Source organism: Cibotium barometz, chromosome 31 (assembly GCF_041138505.1).
Source record: "Cibotium barometz isolate CiBa-2024 chromosome 31, ASM4113850v1, whole genome shotgun sequence".
Lineage (NCBI taxonomy): Eukaryota > Viridiplantae > Streptophyta > Polypodiopsida > Cyatheales > Cibotiaceae > Cibotium > Cibotium barometz.
Window position 1 is genome coordinate 23,364,346 of NC_141076.1, and position 21,964 is coordinate 23,386,309.

Consider the following 21,964-nt stretch of genomic DNA (forward strand, 5'->3'; position numbering starts at 1 on the left):
CACTCTGGGCGGCCTCGAACTCGATCTGGTAATGTCCACGGCCCAATAGCTGTACGTCCAAGATCTTGCCCACATCTGCAAGAAGGCGGGCTTGAAGAAGATCCCGGATCTCCCCTCTGCTGGGGCGAGTGCCAACTATACGGCAGATGGTGGAATGTGCCTAGAGGCGTTCCACCTCTGCGGCGAGGCTCGCTTCCTCTTCTGGCGAAAGAGAAAGCCTGATGGGGGTATCCTCAGGGGCGGTCGAGGGGGCTGCACAAGAGTCCCTCTGAGGTGGGGCGGGAGGAGCCTCCATCAGAGTCTGAAGTTGTGGCGTTGGCGGAGCGAATGCGATACCTGCAAGAACCGAGCTGCACATGAAGGGTGGAGAGGGAAGGCAGGAGGATAAAAAAAGAAGGATCCCCAGGGGGCGGAAAAAACAGCAAGAAGGGGGGGGGGGGGTAAGGAGACGAAGAAACAGCAAGGGGGGGGCGGGAGCAGCGCGAAAGGAGAGGCGGTGGGGGGAGAGAGGGCTGGCGGAGGGGGGGGGGGGACGGGGCGCTGATGAGGGGAAGGGGCACGAAGGCGAACTGAAGGGGGGGGGGGGAGGGGGGCGCTTCAGCGCGAGAGGGAAAGAAAGCGAGGAGAAGGGGGGGGGCGCGATGGCGAGAAGAAGGGGGGGGGGGGCGCATAAGCTCTAGGAGGGGGAGGGGGGGGGGACAGGGCGCGAGGGAGGGATGGCGAGGGGCGAGCAGCGCGAGCAGGGGGGGTGACGGCGGGAGCTTCAGCGAGCCTGTCCTGGATTCTTCTCTAAAGGAAACCCCTTTACCTCGTAAGTATGCTTTAGCGGCTTCCACACCTTCGGCTTCGGTGGTCTGATCTTTTGATAAAATCTTCGAATATATGGGCTCTTCTATAGTCTTGTACCTTTTTGGCTCTCCAAGCTAGGAACTCTTCATCTTGGAGATACCTTTTGAACTTTTGAAATTCTCGATATTCGGCTGATGTCATGACTGCAGTCTCATGAGAGACAGACTGGCGGCCTTGGATCTCTTCTGGATGTCTTGGGTTGTCTTCAAAGTTATTCCCTTCTTGAGGCCCTTGGTCTCCCTCAACTCTCGATATGGCTCTGTTACTCCAGAAAAGATTTCTTCAAGAGAAATCCTGCTCTGATACCACTGTAATCCCAACGGAGCGTGCAGTAACAGATGCAACCATGTGTACGAGAGATAGAGAGAGAGAGAGAGAGAAGGGGAGAGCAAGATGGGAATAGGGGATTTACACGGTACACCACACTGAGTGGGGAACAGGCCCCGCCCCCTCTTTAGGAATTTATTTCAGAAACAATCCACGGGCTTTCCCAAGCCAAGACCAATTCAATAGATGAATACGATATCAAACAAAGGTGTCGATGACAAGATTGGACCGTTGTCGATGACGAGGCACAAGATATCTGATGCCGAGCTCACCTCGAGGATGACCCACAAGAAACTTACACCGGGCTAGTACCGATATCCAAAGAATCCAACTGATGTTCTCAAGTATCCACAAAAAGCTCTTTCTTTCCAATCCAATTCTTTCACTAATGGAGGTGGCGGTTCTTCAAACGGAAGCTACCAACAGGTGGCAAAAAGTCTAGCAAAAAGGCGGTAAAAACTCTAGTTTTGGAGCAGCGGAGATGCTGACGGCAGGCGGCTCAAGGGCGGTAGGCGGCACTGGCGAAAACGGCTCTGGGCGGCGGCGCTTCTTCATAGGGGGTGGAGAGGTGGTGGTTGGTGCTGCAAAAGGCTATAGAAGTAGCACACAAGAGGGTTGATGATGTTCTTGCTTTTCGCAAGGAGTTTTCCACGTTTTTCTTCTATGAGTCTCCAAGATTTCTTCAATGCTCCACCAAGAGGGTGCTTGGTTCTCTAAATACTTGAGGGGAGGCCTGCTTTTACCATGCTTTGCTTTTGTTTTTACCACTTGGCTTTTGCTTTTATTTTAATAATAAGCAGAGTTCTTGGTTTTAACTTCAGGGCCTTGCTTTTTGGCCCTGGAGCTGCTTTTTGAAAAAGCGGCTTATAGCTTTTTGACTCAGTTCAACGAGCTCTTTCCAACGGTGTCCTCAGCTTTTTGGTCAACAAAGTTTGACTTTTTGCTTTTTCTTGCTTTTTGACCTAGACAAGTGCTTTTTTTCCCATTCCAACTTTAGGAACCCTGCTTCCATGTGTTCATCATCCTGTCCATGTGTCTGGGCATGAGTTTTATTATGTGAAAAGAGCATGGAGGACCAAATAGTTACAAAGATATTAGCCCCCATTCGGATATGTGTGGTGCTTCATCACTCCAGACCTTCTACGCCAGAGAGTGGCGCGATGATCTTCTCTTTTCCTTTGAGTGCAGCCCTGGAGATGGAGTGGGACTTGGAGTCGGTGGCTGCCACCATCGAGGGACAGGCAGTTGAGCTATCACACCATCTTCACGATCTTTGCATCACTGACCTGCTCACCCACCTCTAGCCCTTGGCTAGGATGGAGCTTGGAGGCTCATGACATAGAGACCAAGACACGGAGGTGGTAGCCTCCAGCCTGGAGGTGCTTCTCTTTGTGTTCCTGCATATCTCAATCACAGTCCCCCTCCCCCCTTCTTACAGATACCTCTATTGTGATGGAGTTCGGAGTATGCCTACTCTCGCACTCGAACAGAGTGGCGTCACATGGACGACAGGATCCGCACCCACTTGGCGCGACTTCGTCCCAAGATGGATTGTGATTATTCTCCATCTAAACCCATGCCCAAGACTCTTCAAGTGGAAGCCAAATCTGATAGTTTTGCTTCCCACAGAGATTGATATGCGGATAGCCTCATGGAACATTCAAGGTTTAGGGGGGCCTCAGTGCTTTCAGAGGTGAGGCATCCTCAGAGGAGAGCTTCATAGCATAGTCACAGGGGACGCGGGGGGGGGGGGGGGACGTCGTTCCATAACGGATTGGAACAGAGACGGGATGGGGGCGGATGGGGGACGTGTGAGTCCGAGGTGTAACAACGGGACGACGTTTCGGGGACGCCGGGACGGCTCAGGCTGTGGGACGGGACGGACTGGGACGGTCAACCGACCCGCTGGGCAGTTGTAGCCGTTGCGCATTGTAGCCGTTGGGCGGCGCACTGTAGCAGCCCCTCCCCACTAAGAAGAGCCCCCATGCTATAAGAAGACACGCCTCCGTGGGAAGCTCATTGGCTCAACACTCCTCAAGGGCCAAGGCTCAAGACTCAAGTGGGCATTGGGCAAGGCTCAAGCTCTCCTCAAGTGGCATTGGGTAAGTTGTAATTTCAAGTTGTCACTTGTAGTCTTGTTGCTCTTTCACGACCACATTGCTTTCCATGCTGCCAGGTAATCAAGAATTAAGTTCCTCTTACTTGAACTTTGAACTTTGAAGTTGATCGGTTATTAAATTATTCATTTTTTGTGGATAGATCGGACTTCTTCAAGGTCATGGTAAAGAAGACAAGGGAGTATGGTCCAAACTATACGCCCCCATCATCAGAGTCTTTGCGCACCACATTGCTAGAGAAGGAGAAGAGGCTTGTGGAGCAAGCAATAGAAAACACGAAGCGACAATGGGCAAGGAATGGAGTGTCCCTGATAGCCGATGGATGGAGTGATATGCGGAAGAGGTCCATCCATGGCCTTGTCGCATATTCCCGCGGTGACATGTACTTCATCGCCTCTCATGATGCTTTTGGGACCAGGAAGAGTGCTAATGCGCTGGTAGTAGAGTGGACCAGTGGCATAGAGATCATTGGCCTAGACCTAGTTGTGGGCTTTGTTGCTGATGGGGAGGCTTCAAACAGGGCAGCCAGAGCGATCATCGAGAGCATGTACCCCAACATCACCATGTCATTTTGCATGGCACATTGCTTAAATAATCTCTTGAAGGATATTGGGGACTTGCCATGGATCCGGCCTATCATCCAAGTTGGCAGCCAAATAGTGACATTTGTCACAAACCATCAGTTCCTACGCCATGAATTCTCCAAAAAATCCAGCCGTCAGCTCCTCAAATACTCAGATATGAGGTTTTCCTACAACTTCTTGATGCTCCACCGATTGAAAGAGTGTAGTGGTGCACTAAGACAGTAGTTCACTAGTGACGAGTTCACTTCTTCACCATTGGCTTCCACTAAGACAGGAGCTCTATGCAAGGAAAAAGCAGAGAGCCCTGATTTTTGGGAAAAAGTAAAGCGCATTGATGCTATGGTTCAACCTATTGTCCACTTGATGAGGCTTGTGGATGGTATGAAGCCATGCATCGGCAAGGTATATGAGGCTATGGACAGCATGATAGAGAAGCTGAGGGGTTTGGAGCCAGATGAGAACAGGTATGAGGAGATCCGTGCCCTATGTGTGCGTAGGTGGAACTCCTACTCCTCTCCTTTGCATGCAGCAGCCTATGTGGTGGACCCTGAGTTTCAGGGTAAAGGGCAAGAAAGTGACGCAGAGGTGAGCCAGTATGGAGACTTGTCTTGACTCGACTTGTGCCTGACCCAAATGTTAGGCGGAAGATCCGTGACCAGTTGTCTAGGTATAGGAGCTTTCAGGGCTCTTATGGAGACATGGATGCACAGGATGATCGCTTCAAAGTTGGGGCTGCTTTGTGGTGGGAAGATTTTGGTTCAGATGGACCTGAGCTTCAGCATCTAGCCATCCGCATTCTCAGCCAGGCAGTGAGTTCCTCTTGCCTAGAGCAACTTTGGAGCTCATACAGTCACATTGCATCGAAGAAGAGGAACCGTCTTGGGGTGGAACGGGCAAATGATCTAGTCTTTGTGAGTGCAAACTTGCGAATGCTTTGCAAGAGTGCAACTGCAAAGGCTGATGCATTTACCGAGTGAGAGATGTCTCAGGATGATGAGGAGTTGGAGGAGCAAGTGGAGGACATCTCTATGGAGCCTGCATGCATTGCAGGGACCCATGATTGTGACTCGTGAGGCCAGCACTTCACATGCCCCTTGAGGCTTTTTGACATTTGTACTACTCTAGTGATAGTCTCTTTTTTGTATGCCACTTACGTGGTTAGGGCCTAGGCCTTTGCCCTTGTCTTTTGCTTTAGCCTTTGGCACCTGGGTGCCCAATCTCCTTTTTTGTAGCACCCATTTTTTTGCTAGTATGACTTGATATTGATGCTTTGGAAGTGTAAAGTGACTTTGTTTTAGTATTGTTAAGTTTCTTGAATGAGGGCCTACTTAAAATTGCATATTTTGTATGCCGTCCCCCGTCCCCCGTCCCCCGTCCCTGTTCCCCATCCCTGTTACTATGCTTAATAGAGCTACAGTTGAGGGACCCATCGACATTCTTTTCTTCTAGGAGCACCGCCTTTCCGAGAGGCATATCCGCCGCTCTGCGGGAAGATTTTACCAGGCAGGAGTCACACTTTTTGATATCCCTCTTTCGGCCCCTCGGGGACGTAAGGAGGAGTTTGTATTTCTATCAGTGAGCAGCTTTTGCCGGTAGTGATAGGCTCATGAGTCATTTTCTCTGGGCGAGCATAGTGGGTTACCATTATGATTGGAGAGGATTGCATGGGCTTCCTCAATGTTCATGCCCCGAACGCCGCAGCAAGTAGAGCCATCTTATCGAGCACAGTCCGACAGGCCCTTCCTCAAGCTGACTTTTGGTGCATGGGTGGAGACTTTAACATGATTGAGGCAACAGAGTACAGACTTGGAGGAGGCATGGCCACAGTTTCAAGTGCAAAAAACTCAACATGGGAGGAGTTGATACTGGCACTCAAGGAATAGGATCCTTGGCATCTTCCAGAGTTTGGGCGCAGCCCTGGGACCTTGTGCTTCTTGCGGTCTGACAAGAGGAGCACCAGCCCCAACCTCTCTAGACTTGACAGGTTTTACGTGGATGAGTGGGCTTGCAACCATAGGGGCATAGTCGGTATCTTGGAAGGCACGACCTTTTTAGATCACGCTCCGGTTATTCTGTCCTTGAGGGACCCGTGGAGCCAGGACAGGCACATGAGCTCTAGGATTCCGGACAACCTCATACAAGACCCCGAGATCTATAGGAGGATCGAGCAGATATGGGCGAGACTGGACTTTATTTCAGGCTCTACCGCATGCACCCTGGATGCAGGCCTTGGTGAGATCAGCAGTTTTTTGTAGGAGGCAGTTCATAGCAGATTAGCGGGATTTCATGAGCAAGAGAGGAGTCTTGCTTGGCTTCAGGAGAGTTCCCCAGATAGCCCTTGGATTGAGAGTCGGCTTGCTGCTGCCTGCACTAAGATCAAATCCATTGACGAGAGTCCAAGTACCATGCCAGAGCTTCCTTTTGGACCTAGACCGGCGAGAGTCATAGGGGATTTCTTTGAGATAGCCGGCCCCCACCACAGGAGGAGAGATGGTATTCACAGGTTGTGTGGTGAGGATGGAGCTATTGTTTCTTATCACCCCCCATGTGAGAGCCATTGCCACAGATTTTTTCCGATCTCTTCTCACGGGTGCCCCGTTATTCCCACAGGTGATGGACGCGCGCAAGAGGGTCTGGCGGCATACGAGAGGTGGTTCCCCTCGCTCTTCGGTCCTTATTGACTCCATTCACTGCAGAGGAGCTGGCGGAGGCATTGATGGCTCTTCCTAGGGGCAAATGCCCGAGGGCAGATGGGCTTCTAGTCTCTTTCTTTCTTCAACATTGGGACCTCATGCAACGTGGTTGACTCCCAGAAGGTGAAGATGTTGTCCAGAATACTCCGATCCTGAATGAAACCAGTCTATGTACCATGAATCAAGTCACACCTAGCTTTAACTTACATCAGTCTACTCAAAGACCAACCCCCCCTTGTGTACCATGACTCAAGTCACACCTATCATCTATGTACAATGAATCAAGTCACACCTGGCTTTAACTTACATCAATCTACTCAAAGATCAACCCCCCCTTGGATCTAAACAAGGATACACTCGGATAGTGGAGCTTTTATAACATAAGGGAGTACAAACATATAACAAACACGGGAAAAAAACATAAAAGATACAATCAAATTTCGGGGGACTACCCGGGCAAAGAACCCATTATAACTCAACACACATGGAAATTATTTGTCTAAAAAGCCCAATCAATATCTATCTTAAAAAGAGATAGATTAGCCATTGCATTGTAGGCTTTTTTTGGTACTGTCGTAGAAGTTTCCAACTGCTCTAGTGCATCGTCATGATCTTCTTCTTCTTTTGCCACTAGGTTGGCGTGTTCGCTTGCCGTGCGCTTGTAGCATCTTTCTTCTCTGTCCCAGCTTCTTGCAGAATGTGCACTTGACTACTTTTCCCTTGGCTTTACCTGCCATTTTGGAAAAGTAGCCTCTCTTTATGTCATGACTAATAGAACATTCTCTTAAAGTCGACGATCCCCATCAATGAGTATAGCCACCATGTCATCATATGGCATCTCTCTAGACACCCAAAGTGAAGTTATCACCTTTTTGTACATTCCCATCTCTTCCAAGCTAGAAACGAGTACTGCTTCTTATCATCCTTATCAATGTTGGCCCTTAGAGCAGCTAGTTGTTGGAGGAGGGAGCCTATGGTGTTGAGGTGCTCTTGCAAAGTGTGATGTTCTGTAACTTGGTTGAACACAATGCTAATCAATACACTTAAATACACTAAGATTTGATGGACACTTGTTCAAATACAAGAAGTAAATTGCTAAATTGACAAGAGACACACAATGAGCCGGAACGGCCGACCCCTCCCTCAAATAAAGTATATTGATCTTGGGAGAATCGGCTCCATCCACTTGAGTGGGCCCCGGGTATGTACGGAAAAAAAAAAGTATATAGTGTCATGGGCATTTCTAGATTTCCATACCAATGCATATGAATACAGTATTGCAAACAAGTGGTTGTCGATATAGACTTGCAACCCACACTACCCTCTCAAGTGCCCATGTTCCCTACCATCTGCTCTCTATTGTTCCACCAACACATGGTAGCAACAATCTGCAAGAGAGCACGTAGGACAAGAGAACACTACACATGGTATGTGATCTTGTAATCCGATTCCTCCCTCCTGCTACTTGCTCCCATATTTAAGCATAAAAGCTTACCAATAGAAGGTAGAGTCGATGACAGCGGAAGTCTTCGCGATGGAAGTCCTTGGAGTGTTGAGATCTTTGATTTGTCGCCTTTCTTCGCGAGACAAAAGTCTTCAAGAGGATGAAGGGAACCTTGGGAAAGCTTCCCCTATGGTTCAACTTGAGAAAGGAAGGCTGAAATTAGGGTTTTCAGCAAAAAGACCAAAAATTACAACAAAAATGAGAGCTGTTTTGCTGAATTTCAGTCATTGGGAATGAGTAGGAGAGTGATTAGCACTTGGAAACACTCTTGGAAGCTTGGAAAACACCCTAGCAAGTTGGGTATGGCTATGGAGAGCTTGGAAATGGAGAGAAATGGTGGAAAAACAGAGTTTTCAGCCTCCAAAAATCTGCATGAAGAGAAAACACGAATTTTCTCTTAATAAGTAAGTGAATTGGGGTCCAATCAGGTGAAGGGACATGGGGAGATGCCCATTTATGAGTAAAAGGGGAGGATCAGGTCCTGGACATTGAGTCTTGTCCGCCTCGGGACTTCAGTGAGTGTGAACTTGGAAGTAGTCATAATTTATAAGTGACTTTAGGACGCCCAAACTTTAATGAAGTGGGAACGCACTCACTTATAAATACTGGCTAAGTCCTAAGGGCTATTTGAGCCTAGATTGGGTAATACTTACCACCTGTTCACATGCCACACAACCATGTGAGCAGACAGTTTCACACGCACGGTTCACGGGCGGCATCCCCTTACCCGAAACTACACATTGGTCAAGCAAGCATAAAAACAGTATGCAATTTCAATTGCAAGTAAGCACATAAAGATGCTATGCAATGCAGCATTGGTATGGACAATCCCCGTTCATGAGACTATACCAAAATAGACGTGCTCCAAGCAAGTACACGAGGTACCAGACCCAATGGAACACCAATCCACCAAGCATTTCCGGGCATGTACACGGAGGCACAAGTCCCAACGAAAAGCCAAGTCTACAGTATCACATGAGTGGCATCAATCCCAGGCATAAACAACTGCCATGGACACCAGTCCAATGTACATACATGATAAGAAAGCATGGGTGGACCAATTGGGTGGCCAAATGGTGACATGTTCTTTCACTTTTAAACCATAGTACTTTTGCTTTAGAAACACTTTTGAATTGTTAATCTTGTTCCCGAACAGATTTTCAAGATTGTCCCATACCTGTTCAACAGTCTTGTCAAAGTCAACATGATGAATGAGGTTGTCGGCAAGCCTTGGACCGGTGTGCTAGTGCTTGATCATTCGTCTCTGTCCAGGCTCTCACTGCAGGTGTTGTAGCTGCACCTTCGAGCTTCTCTTCTATGCGTTGACAACACTCCACACTCCATCTCTCAGTTTGACTTTTTCCTGCCATGCTAGGAAATTGTTGTCAGAGAATTTCTCAAATGTGATTGCTGATCTAGGAAGGTTCATGGCTATGGATGGTGAGACTCAGGGAGAAACACTGCAAAGAGAAGTGGCTCAGCCAAGGAACTATAGAGCTGCCGAGAGAGGAGCTAGAAGACGAGGCCTGCATGTGTATGGATACAACTCTGAATCATCATGGATCGGTGGAGCCCATATACAAACAATATAAGGGGGGTGGGGATGTGGATGGAGTGCTAAGACAAGATGCATCTCTATATGCTGAAGGGGTAGTACAAGCATGCTATGCAGATCGAGAGAGAGAGAGAGAGAGAGAGAGAGAGAGAGAGAAAGAAAGATATATTAAGCATCTACTAAAAACCCAATGGGCCTATGAGACCAAAGTGTTACAATAATGTCCATGGCATATCTCATCATGGAATGGAAAATAAAACAGAAAGAAAACATAAATATAGCTATCTCACTAGGGTGATACAAAGCTGTCCATGGAAACTCGTCATGAAACCCAACAGTGCACCAAAAATCAGCGTGTGGGAGGGAGGGACGGACTGTGCTCCAAAAAGTGGCTCTGCTTGCTGTGGTGCTCGGAGCATAGAGGTTAAGGAAACCCACTCTGTCCTCTCCAATCCTAATGATCACCCACTAAGCTCTCGCTGTGACTATGGTGCCTAAGTCAATCACTACTAATAAGAGCTGCACATAGACAGAGATGCATACACCACCCTGGATCCTAGAAGGACCAAAGGCACGGGACCAAAAGGTGTGGCTTCTGCCCTGGAGAATCTTCCCACATCTATGGGTGCAACCCTTGGAGAGATGGTGCTCTTGAAGGTAGAGTATGTCAATAGGACAACTCTATGAAGCTCCTCTCTGAGGATCCCGTGCCTCCTCAAGCACTGCAATCCACCCAAACCCTGAATGTTCCATGACACAATCCGCATATCTAAGAGCGGTGGGAGGCGGAACTGTCAGAACTGCCCTCCACTTTGAGAGACTTGGGCGTGGGTTTGGATGGTAAGCCGTCTTGGGGTGAAGCCTCGTCAGGTGGTCACAAATCCTCCCCCTAGGCATACTCTGGACTCCACCTGTCCACAGGGAAAGTATCTGTAGGAAACCATCGAGACATGAAAAAAAAACAAAGAGGAGCACCTCCAAGCTGGAGGATACCAACTCCCCACCCTGATCCTTGTGGCTAGAGCCATCCGACTCCATCTGCGCTAGTAGCAGCCAAAAATGAGTGAGCATGTCAGTAATCTGCAGGTCTTGCAAATGGTGGGAGAGCTCTACCGCCTGCCCGTGAATGGCAGACACTAACTTAGGGCTCCATATCGTCCGTGGAGCCGTTCTCAAGGGGAAAGAGAAGATCATGCCACTCTTTGGCGTAGATGGCCTAGAGTGATGTAGAACCACACAAATGCAGATGGGAGCCACAATCTCCTTGAAAATACTTGCTTCTGCAACGGGAAGACATCAAAAGAAACTGTAATCCACGAGCTGCCCCAAAACTCGGGGAGGGGGGGGGAGTGGGAGGGGGGGAGAGGGAGGGGGTGGGGGTGGGGGTGGGAGTGGGAGTGGGAGTGGGGGGGGCAGCGATGGTCATCTCAACTGGCTTAGTAAAATGGTGTGTCAACTCTCGCACACCGAGCTAGTCTGTTGTCTCCTCTCCGGGTCCTAGGCGTCCAACAAAGCAGGGGGATACTAAGGGGTCCAACGAACCCGGGGGGGCCGCGCGGGGGGGGGGGGGGGGGGGGGGGGGGGGGCGCACTGCGATAAATGCTCAAAACGGTTCTTTGACATAACCGTAACCTCCTCAGGCCCACTAGGCTGGCACACCTATCATCAGCGCCGCTCCACCCTACAGTCCTAGCGGCGGTTTCGCCTCCCTCGGACCGCCACTCTCATACTCCAAGATCCTTGGGGAACGCGGCCCAGTGCTCTCGATCCTGAAGGCTAGGATGAGCCCCCTCTGCCCTAATGAGGAGCAATGCTGGGGACCGAGGGGAGGGACCGCTCATGCCATTCGCCTGGACTGACGGCAGTAGCACGCTCTAGCAAGATGCCCCAAACACAAAATAGAATCTCCCCGGAGGCACGGAAGAAAGATAACATGAGGAACAGATTCCGAAGGGGATGCAGAGAGTGAATCCCTGCCGTCAGAGCTAGAACCAAAGCGGCTGTGAGGGGGTACTCCTTCCTGAGGCCAGGAAAGCAAACTATGATTGCAAAGCCCGAGACACCTGCCAAGGGGTTGGATGCTAGGTTGAAGCCGTGCTACCACCTCGCAAAGAAGGTCTAGGCTGTTCACAATGCGACGGGGCTCAGCTACATGACTCTTATCCGATGTTGCAGGTTAATCAAACTCTACCTGGTAGTATTAGCGCCCAAGAGGGTGAATATCAGTGATCTTTCCCGGCTCCCCATTGAGTCCAGCCTACAAAAGATCCTTGAGCTGTCCGCGCGTCGGCCAGCGGCTACCCACAATCTTGCAAACGAAGGTGGAGGCCTCAAGGGAGGTGACAATCGATGCAAGGGGTTGGAGGTCCGCTTCTGCAAAAGATGGGCAAGGGGTGACAACCTAGGTTGGGATGACAGAGTGGCAGCCATGGAGTCCTCCTGAAGGGGTAGGACCAGAGAAGCCGACTTGTGCTGATAAGGCGAACACCTGTGCTGAGAAGACAAGGGCGACGAGGCTATGGCTGAGGGAGGGGAAGGCAGCGGAGGAGGCTCGAAGTGGCACGAAGGAGAGGATTGGTAGCGAGGAGGGTGAAGGAGTTGGGAGGCAGCATGAAGACTGGTGCATAGGGCGGGGGCAGGCACTAGTGGAAAAGGAGGAGCAATCGCTGGCGATACAGGGGCAGGAGAGGCGGTGCTGTGAGACAGAACTAAGGAGGGCAAAACGGGGGCAAAAGGGTGAGGAGGCGGTGCGAAGGTGAGAGATGCAATGGCAGGCACCACGCAGCTGCATGCGGATGCCCGCAGGAGAAGACCTGCTGCGGGGGGGGGGAAGAGAGGGGGGGGGGGGGGTTGCGTTTTGTTGCGCTCCTGCTTTCGGTTATGGCTGCTTGGGGCAGCATTTCTCAGGAGTATTGTTCTTGGTTCTGCTTTCTTCCTAGCAATTCTTGTGCTCCCCTAGCATGCACGACCCTTAATTTGGAACTAACTCTGTTTGCCCAGTGTTTAGGAGGCGCCATACATAGCACCGCCAACCCACTCGTAGAGAATCTGCTCCACTTGGATGAATATCATCCACACGTTGCAGGGACAATGAATGTGCCTCATAGGCGACTCCGAGTGGATGCAGAAGCACCGCATACCCTTCTTGTGCACAAGGAGCCTGGCTACCTCCATTACCAAAGGGGATGACAGACTGATATGGCACTACAAGCCCCGTGTGGCTTTTTCCTCCCCCACCTCCATTGTAGCCTCCCTGCAAGACCTTCCAGCTGAAGAGGAAGGCCCCCCCCTCTTACCCACTTTTTGTCTTTATCAGGCACTGTTTTTGCCTCTATGGTGGGTTGCAGTATGTTTTTTACAGCCCTTTTCTTTTGATTAATAGCAGGAACGTTTTGGGAAAATTTTAAAAAATGTCCACATCCATGTATCCAACAAGAAGCAAAAGGTGCACACTGTCATACAACACCCTGACTCAGTTCTGAAAGCAGTATGCAGCAAGTATTCAGCTTCATCTGGCATCCAGGTATCCAACAAGAAGCAAAAGGTGCATCATTCACTGCAATACTACACCATGACTCAGTTCTGAAAGCAGTATGCAGCAGGTATTCAGCTTCATCTGACACTTATGCGTAGCCCATTCCTGCTTATCATTCTCTCCCTATTTGTCTGCAGCTATCAAAAGAAATAGAAACAAACACTTCACCTTCTGTAGCTTCGTCCACTTCTTTAAGTTGTCCTTCATCAGTTTACATGAATTCAAGACAATGCCAGTCTGTAGCCAAGCAGCAATATAGGAGTTAGAAAATGTTAGTGAATTATCAGCCAGAGCAAATATATATTCGCACTTAATGCATGACATGAACACACAAAAACTCCACTATGTCAACACCATGTGCCTGGTGCAAAACATCCACTTTGAAAATAATAAAACAGAATGTGTCAGATTAAGAAACATGAACAACTCCCTTATCAAATTACATGGATTCAATCAGTGAAGGACCAGTGGAGAAGTTATAAAGCTAAAAATATTTAATTATCAGAAAGCATGAGAACTTGCTGCATGCCATAAGGGCAACTGAGAGAACATTGCTATTTCAACACCATATCGCCAATGCAAATGCTTGCTTTGAAAGATAATATTTACTTGATATAAACGACAACCATGCAAATAGAAAGCCTGCACACTTTCAATATACACGTATGCTGTCAAACTTCAAAGGAGCTTGGAGCCACTTTTGCCTCAAATCTCTCTCAACCCTATGCAAACTCCTGTAGTTCACAACAACAGCTACCTGCCCGTCAACAAAGCAGCCCACCCGAGATGCCTCTTCTTAGCCTTTCACACATGCGAAAGCTGCATCAATGATGCAGCTATTGCCTACTTATACAGAACAGCATCTGCTGCTTCTTTATCTTGTGTTCTTACAGTAAGCAGGTGTTTGTACAGCCCTGACCTGGCCCATCCAAGCTCACTACAGCACACAGCAATGAGCAGCTCCTGAGCAGTGATCATATACAAACAGCCTATGCGACAATGTCCATTGAGACACATCCATATTGAGCATGAGTCTATGTAACAATGGTAGTCGGTTAATATACACCCGTCATGCTTAGTTGCATGAAACCCAAAATTGATGACTACAAGTGCACACATCACCACTAAAGTCCCAATAGATGTGACCATATTTCCTTTGGTAATGAGCCTCAATAATAAGTTTCTCCGAGCCGTGTGTAGCATATATCTGTCTCTACTAGATGCTAGGTGGACACCTAGTGGCCCTGAACATTTGATGCATGGTTACGGGAAACGGCCCAAAACGGCTGTTTTTGAGGGCCGAAACGTGTTTCAAAGTAGGACTGAAACGCGTTTCGGTCACTGAAACGGCTGCCCGAAATGTTTCAGCTAACAGGGGAAATGTTTCAGCTTGCCGTTTCCCACAACACCACACGTTTCAGAGATCTTTCCACCCAAATCAACATGAACTAGCAAGAAAATGTCACACTACAACAACTGATATCCATTTTATTCCCCTTTAATTCTTATAAACCATGTCATAATGGAATCACATGTGCGTACAAACAATCATGAACTTAAGAATCTCTATCTTTTGTCACCTCAGGATGGAGTGTTCTATATCCCCCTTTATACTGTCGATTGTCATCCAAAAGGAGGCTATGAGTAATTGTGGCTCATGAGTAGTCTCTCTGAAATCATCAATCTCTAACAGCTGCCTCACCATGAGAAGGATGAGGCACAAGTATTCCTAAACATGATACAAAATGAAGAGTGATAGAGATTCAAACCTTTCCAAAATGAAAAATGATATCAAACCTTGATCTCAAAGTCAAAAGGGCATTTGAGAGGAAAGTGCAAACTCTCCTATGTTGCAAGCATACCGTGACAGAGAATCCCTGTAGAGTAAACTCTCCTATGTTGCAAGCAAACCGTGACTTAGAATCCCTATAAAGCCATGTTTCTTGCCTCACACAATGAAATGGACTTTTATATGCCCAATTGCATCCCTAATAGCATGTGAACATGTGTCTTTGCAAATCCTTCTCTCTGAATGAGCCATCGCTAGTATGCGATAAGAAGTGGTCCATGTAGAACTAACTAGCTCCAAAAATAATAATAATAATAATAATAATAATAATAAATAAATAAATGTTTATTCAGATAATCTGGTTGCTAAGGTGGAAGTTGGGGGCTTCAAAGTTGTACCACAAAGGTGGTAATTTGTCTATCTAGATGCCCCTAGATGAAGGATAATGTTCACTTATTAGCACCTCCAAGAGCTGGCTCTTTTTGTGGCTTATTAAGAATGGCCACAGGTTCGGCTACGGCCTTTGGCACGCTATAAGGTTCCCTTATTGGTACTATGATTGAATATGGAATAGGGTCTCGATACGCTCAGGCATGGTCAATGGTTTGTACTTGACCACTTGCTCAAGTACTAGCTCTAGTTTAGCTTGCACCTTCCTTACAAGCTTTTGGGCTTGTTTCATTTGCTCTTTCTCCAACATGGGGTTGGGGTACTCTTTGAGTTTGTTTGGAAGATTTGCATAGTCAATGGGTTTCTTGTCTTTGGGAAGAGCTGGTTTGAGTGGGAGATCACTTGTTGTCTCCATGAGACAGCTTCAAAGCTATGGTTGATAGACAAAGGTTCGATTATAATAATTATTAAGGTGTTCAAACATTGAATGGTTGATAGACAAAGGTTCAATTATAATAATTATTACGAGATAAAGGACATGAAGAGGTGTGAATATTTCATATGGATATCCCAAGGGTCAAAACCCTTCACATACTGTATGAAGGCTATTTAAACAAGCCCAAGTTGTAAGCCCAATGGAGCATGCAGTGACAGATTCAACCACGTGTCCAAGAGATATAGATAGAGAGAGGGAAGAGAAAGAGGGGAATATAGATTTTGCACAATACACACTGAGCGGGGAATAGGCCCCGCCCCCTTTCAGGAATTTATTTCAGGAGCAATCCACAGGCTTTTCCAAGCCAGGATCAATACAACAAATGAATAGAATATCAAACAAATATGTCGATGACGAGGTCGGGGCTGAAGTCAATGTCGAGGCACAAGATCTCTGATACCAAGCACACCACAAGGATGACCCACAAGAGTCTCACACCGGGCTAGTACCAATGTCTGAATCAAATCTTGAACCTCGCAGATATCCAAGGGAACCTCAATGCCCAATCTAGAAAAATAACCTTGAAAAAGTAGACGCTAGGGTGGAAGATATGTGGCCGTGAATGGCAGTTCCTCTTTGGTGAAGTTTTAGGAGGAACTGGCGGCGGCTCTCACAAGGCGGCAGCCAAAACAAGCGCTGCACAGGGGGGGCTACTTTGCCGGCACCGCTGGCTACTGCAATCAGGGCTACTTTGCTAGCGGCGCTGATTGTGCAACAGGAAGAGGCGGCAGCTGGCGGCACAGGGCTTTGTTTACAAGGCGGCGCAGGCACAACAGTGACGCAGGCGTAGGCGCAACAGAGGAAACGAAGATACAAGAGGGCGGCGGCAGCAGTACTCACAGGGTGGCGCAGCAAGGCAGCACTGCAACAGATTTGGGTGTTGCAAAGCGGCGTAGGCGGTGGTGCTCAGAGGCAGCAGGTGGCACATCGCTCAAGGATAGCAAGCGGTGCATCGCTTAGGGACAGCAGGCGGTGCATCGCTCAGGGACAGCAGGCAGCACAATGGCAGATCAAGGTGCTGCAAGGGGGTGGAAGAGTTAGTGGCGCTTTTGACGGCGACGAAGTTTTAATGAAGATGATATTAACAATCTCTCTCCAGAGTTTATCCACAAAGTTGATCTCACCAAGTTGTTCTATATCATCAAGAGGAATACAAGCTTCTTTTATACTTGAAGGGAATCCTTGCTTTTTGGTAAACATTGCTTTTGCTTTGCTTTTGCCTTTTCTCCTTTTATTATTTTAATAATAATCAAATATGGCCTAAAGTTCTCGATTTTTGCTTTTCTAGCTTCAATGCCTTGCTTTTTGGCCCTAGAGCTGCTTTTTTGAAAAAGCGGCTTTTAGCTTTTTGATCCAACTCAGTGTCCTCTTTCCAATGGTGCCCTTGGCTCGCGGTCAACACAGTTTGACTTTTTGCTTTTTCCTACTTTTTGACCAAGACGGGTGCTATTTCTTGTGCTAGCTTTATGAACCCTATTCCCATGTGTCCATCAACCTTCCACATGTCCGGGCATGAGTTCCGTCATGTGAAAAGAGCTCAGAGGGCCAAATAGTTATCTTGCCTTCCTCTTAAATCGCACTTGTCCTCAACTGTGGGATACAAGTATTCCAAATGTCCCTAGTACTAGCCCCATCTGGTGTTCTTGTGTATCTGGTCTTTCCTCATATATGTGGTGTCTTCTACAAATCTGGCAACATCTCTATGCCTTTCCTTTGATCGATGTTCTTGTTCTTGATGGTACATCTTCAAGGCCTGTCACATGTGTTAGATAAAGTAAATGCATACTCACCATCTGCAAAAACTAGACACAAGCTAGTCAACAAACAAGTATGCATCATTCGCGTCTACTAGGTACTCCAGGTAGTTCGCAACCCAGTGGACTATCACATGCTAGAAATCCAAGCATTGTCCACACATCAAAAACAACACACAAAGTCAAAGAAATTCAAACATACATCAGTTTGCAGTGCACTAAGTAATGATCCTCCTGTTCATGGATTGTCTTGTTTGGTTTGATCAGAAACCATGCTGAGCCATCTGGCTCCTGAGGGAAACCGCTTAGACTATCACTCAAGGCCATCTGGTCACTAGGACCGCCCGAGAATTCATCAACAGCCTTCTGGGCCATCTGGTCGCAATGACTGCCCGACTATGAAATCCAATACAGTCTTCTGGGCCATCTGGTCGCAATGACCGCCCGACTGTGAAGTCCAATACACTCATCTGGGCCATCTAATCGCAATGACCGCCCGACTGTGAAGTCCAAAAATATTTGGCATCGTTGTCGTCCAATGGGTCATCTGGCATTGTTTCCTCCCATATACAAGTCTTGCTCCTTGGGCTTTCGGACATTGTTGCCACCCAAAACTAGAGCATGTCCAATTAACCATTATATAAACAAGATAATGATCAATTCCATTGCAATATGAATATATACAATGAAGAGCGGCGCTAGAGGTACAATCCCTCCCTCTTAAATCTGTGTTGTTCACAAGACGTCTAAGCCTGTACTTCAAATACATCTTGACCAACCGCTTCCTCATAAGCTCGAAGTATATCTGGATAGTCTTTAAGGTACTATTTTGGCATCCATAGCAAGTAATTCTTAAATATCAAGAGGAACTTCCTAACCACTGTCTTTCTTATTTTTCTCACGGAATGAAACACAATCTGTTGCGGTTACTATATTTCTTCTTGTTCTTCCACCTCTAGTGGATCCTCCAAAACAAGCTCCTCTAGGGGTAGTCCTGTATATAGCTTCAATAAGCTGACATGGAAGGCATTGTGTATCCTCCAATGTTCTAGAAGGTCCAATCGATAATATACATTATTGATCTTTTTGGTAATCTAAAAAGATCCATAATATCTAGGGGCAAGCTTAGGTTCCTTGTGCTCTTTAGCTTCAGACTTTCTAAGTCTGGCTTTTTCAAATCTCAATAAGATCCAATCCCCTTCTTCAAAGGTGACCTTCCTTATATACTTATCTGCAGCTTTCTTTTCTTGGCTTGAGATGTCTCAATAGCCCTTCGAACCTATGCAAAGGCTGTATCCAAATCTCGAACAAACTCGTCCGCATGGAAGATCTCTTCCTTGGTCTTTAAAATGGGCAACAACAATGGTTTGCCATAAATAATCTCAAAAGGAGCATTGCCTGTTGAGGAGTGAACGGTGTTGTTGTAAGCAAACTTAACCAAAGCCAAATACTTCTCCCATTGATCCTTCGCTTCAAGAGCACAGCACTTTAACATATCCAAAATAGTGAGGTTTGCTATCTCACTTTGTCCATCTGTTTGAGGATGATAAGCCAACAAAAATTTCAGCTTTGTCCCCATATTGTCGAAAAGAGCTCTCCAAAAGAAGCTAGTAGTCCAAGGATCTTTATTCCCCACAATGGATTTGGATAATCCATAATGCTTGAAAATCTATTGAATGAACAATCTTGCCATATGCTCTGTGCGGATAGTCTTCTTTACGAATAAAATGGGCTTGCTTACTGAATCTATCAATAATAGTCCATATTCCATCATTCCCAAATCCTGACTTTGGCAATCCAAAGATGAAATCCATAGCAATACTTTCCTGAGTAACATTGGGAATTGACAAAGGTTGCAATAATCCTACGGGTTTTGTTGATCAAACTTAACCTTTTGACAAACCAAACATTCTCGAACATATTGCTCAATGTCCCTTCTTATGCTAGGCCAATAAAAATAACTCTCCAAAGCCTGAGTTGTTGTGAGGATACCTCTATGTCCCATGTAAGGTAAAGCATAGCATTCCTCCATTACTTTTGGCCTCAGTCCTTAGTCACACATAAACGGGTTTGCATCATAAGGAACCCTTTCTTGATGACATAAGAGGTCACCAAGTCTCCATTTTGTAATTTGTTCCAAGTATCCTTCAAATCCTCATTTGTAGCATAAAGATCTTTCATTGTAGTGAAGTCCATATTATATCCCATAGAAACTACATGAGTCATGGGTCTCCAAGATAGAGCTCTGCTACTTTGTTGTCTTTACCATGGGTATGCATAATCTGAAAATAAAATTGGGCCAAGTAACTAGCCCATCTTATATGCTTTTCGGATATCTTAGGCTGAGACATGAAATACCTATGACTTTGATGATCCGTCTTGATAATAAACTTGACACCCACCATAAGATAGTGTTTCCAAATCTTTAAGGCATGAATGATAGCCATCAATTCTTTCTCGTATGTAAGTGCAGTCTTTTCGGCTCCTTGAAGTCTTCGACTCTCATAGGCCACGGCATGGCCCTCTTGATTCAAGACTGCTCCAATGCAATCTCCTCAAGCATCACACTCTACCATAAAAGGCTTTGATAAGTCTGGAATAATCAACACTGGTCCTTTGCTAGCATAGAATTTTAATGCTTCAAAGGATTCTTTTTCAGCTTTGGCCCACCGAAATCCCACGGCTTTTTTTGTCAAATCATACAGTGGACTAGCTACCACAACAAACCACTTGATAAACTTCCTGTGTAGTAAGAGCATAAGCCAAGGAAACTTCAAACTGCATGCACACTAGTCAACTCTGGCCATTCCATAATAGCCTTGACCTTGTCTCAGTCCATCATGACCCCTTCCTTGGACAATATGTGGCCCAAGTAGTGAATCTCTGGCAAAAAGAACTCACTCTTCTTGCCGTTCACATACAACTTGTACTTCCACAATTCCTGAAATACCATATCCAATGCTTTCAATGCTCGTCTTCATTCTTTAAATGCACAATAATATCATCAAAGAAAGTAGCTGCAAACTTCCTATGTGGTCGAAATATTCTTTCCATCATTCGGTTGAAAGTAATCGGGGCATCGGTAAGACCAAAAGGCATCACCAAATACTCATAGATTCCAAAGTAGTCCTAAATGCGGTCTTCTGAATGTCCTCTGCAACAATCCTAACTTGATGGTAACCACTCTTCAAGTCAATCTTACTAAAGATGGTGGCTTCATCCAATCTATCTAGGATGTCATCAATCCTAGGAATAGGAAACATGTTCTTCACAGTGATCTTGTTAAGAGCCCTGTAATCAATACACATACGCCAAGAACCATCCTTTTTCTAAACCAATAAGATTGGGGAGAAAAAAGGTGATGAGCTAGGTCTAATCAAGTCCTTTTCCATTAGCTCGTTCACTTGCTTCATAATCTCCTCTTGTTGTGCTTGACTCACATGATATGGAGGTTTGTTAGAAGGTGAACTTCCTGGCATGATATCAATCTAATGATCTTTTTGGAGGTAGCTCTCCTGGAAGAGTATCTGCAAAACAATCTTCATATTTCTTTAAAAAGTGTTTTCTTTCATGATCAAGGTGATGAGCTAGGTCTAATCGAATCCTTTTCCAATAGCTCATTCACTTGCTTCATAATCTTCTCTTGTTGTGCTTGACTCACACGATATGGAGGTCTGTTAGGAGGTGAACTTCCTGGCATGATGTCAATCTAATGATCTCATGATCTCTTTGGAGGTAGCTCTCTTGGAAGAGTATCTGCAAAACAATCTTCATATTTCTTTAAAAAGTCTTTTCTTTCACGATCAAGAGTTGGGAGTATTTCATCACTCTCCAAATCCTTTGGATATCTGACATATATCAAGCACGAGGAAATAGATTGCTTTATTGCTTTGGGAACTTGTACATGGCTAATGAGTGGAATTGAATTCCCCTCAACTCCTACATCAAAAGTTACATTCTTGCCCCCTTAAAAGGAAACCTAATCTTGTTTCCAGTCCAATCAATGGCCGGGTATATCTTCTTACGCCAAGGCATACCCAAAATTACATCACAATGTCCAACTTTGCCAACAACAAAGTTCTCATGATCCAATAGTCTCCAATTTGTAAGCGAAACTTTCCCAAAATAGGAGTCACCTCTACAAACATTCCTTCAAAGGCAGCACCTGTAGAAATAGGAGCTCCAAACCTATCCGGAGGGAGGTTCATGGCTTCAACCACTCGGGGATGAACATAGTGGTGGGCAGCACCACTGTCGAAATGGATAAGTACGGGCTGGCTTGCCACTTTGCCCCAAGCCTTGAAAAGTTGCCTTATCTCTGGCGGTGTATCATCGTGATGTTGGAGTTACTTTGGCAATGCATTAGTTTGG

The 21,964-nt window shown here is 46.7% G+C and overlaps 1 protein-coding gene across 1 annotated transcript in view; it reads right to left on the reverse strand.

Moving 5' to 3' along the window:
- Window positions 1–21,964, reverse strand: part of LOC147620641 (aldehyde dehydrogenase family 3 member H1-like) — a 115,785-nt gene that overhangs the window by 76,892 nt on the left and 16,929 nt on the right. Inside the window, exon 2 of the mRNA XM_086824900.1 lies at window positions 13,333–13,401. Within this exon, the coding sequence (XP_086681026.1) occupies window positions 13,333–13,401 (69 nt within the window). The remainder of the gene's footprint in view (window positions 1–13,332; window positions 13,402–21,964) is intronic.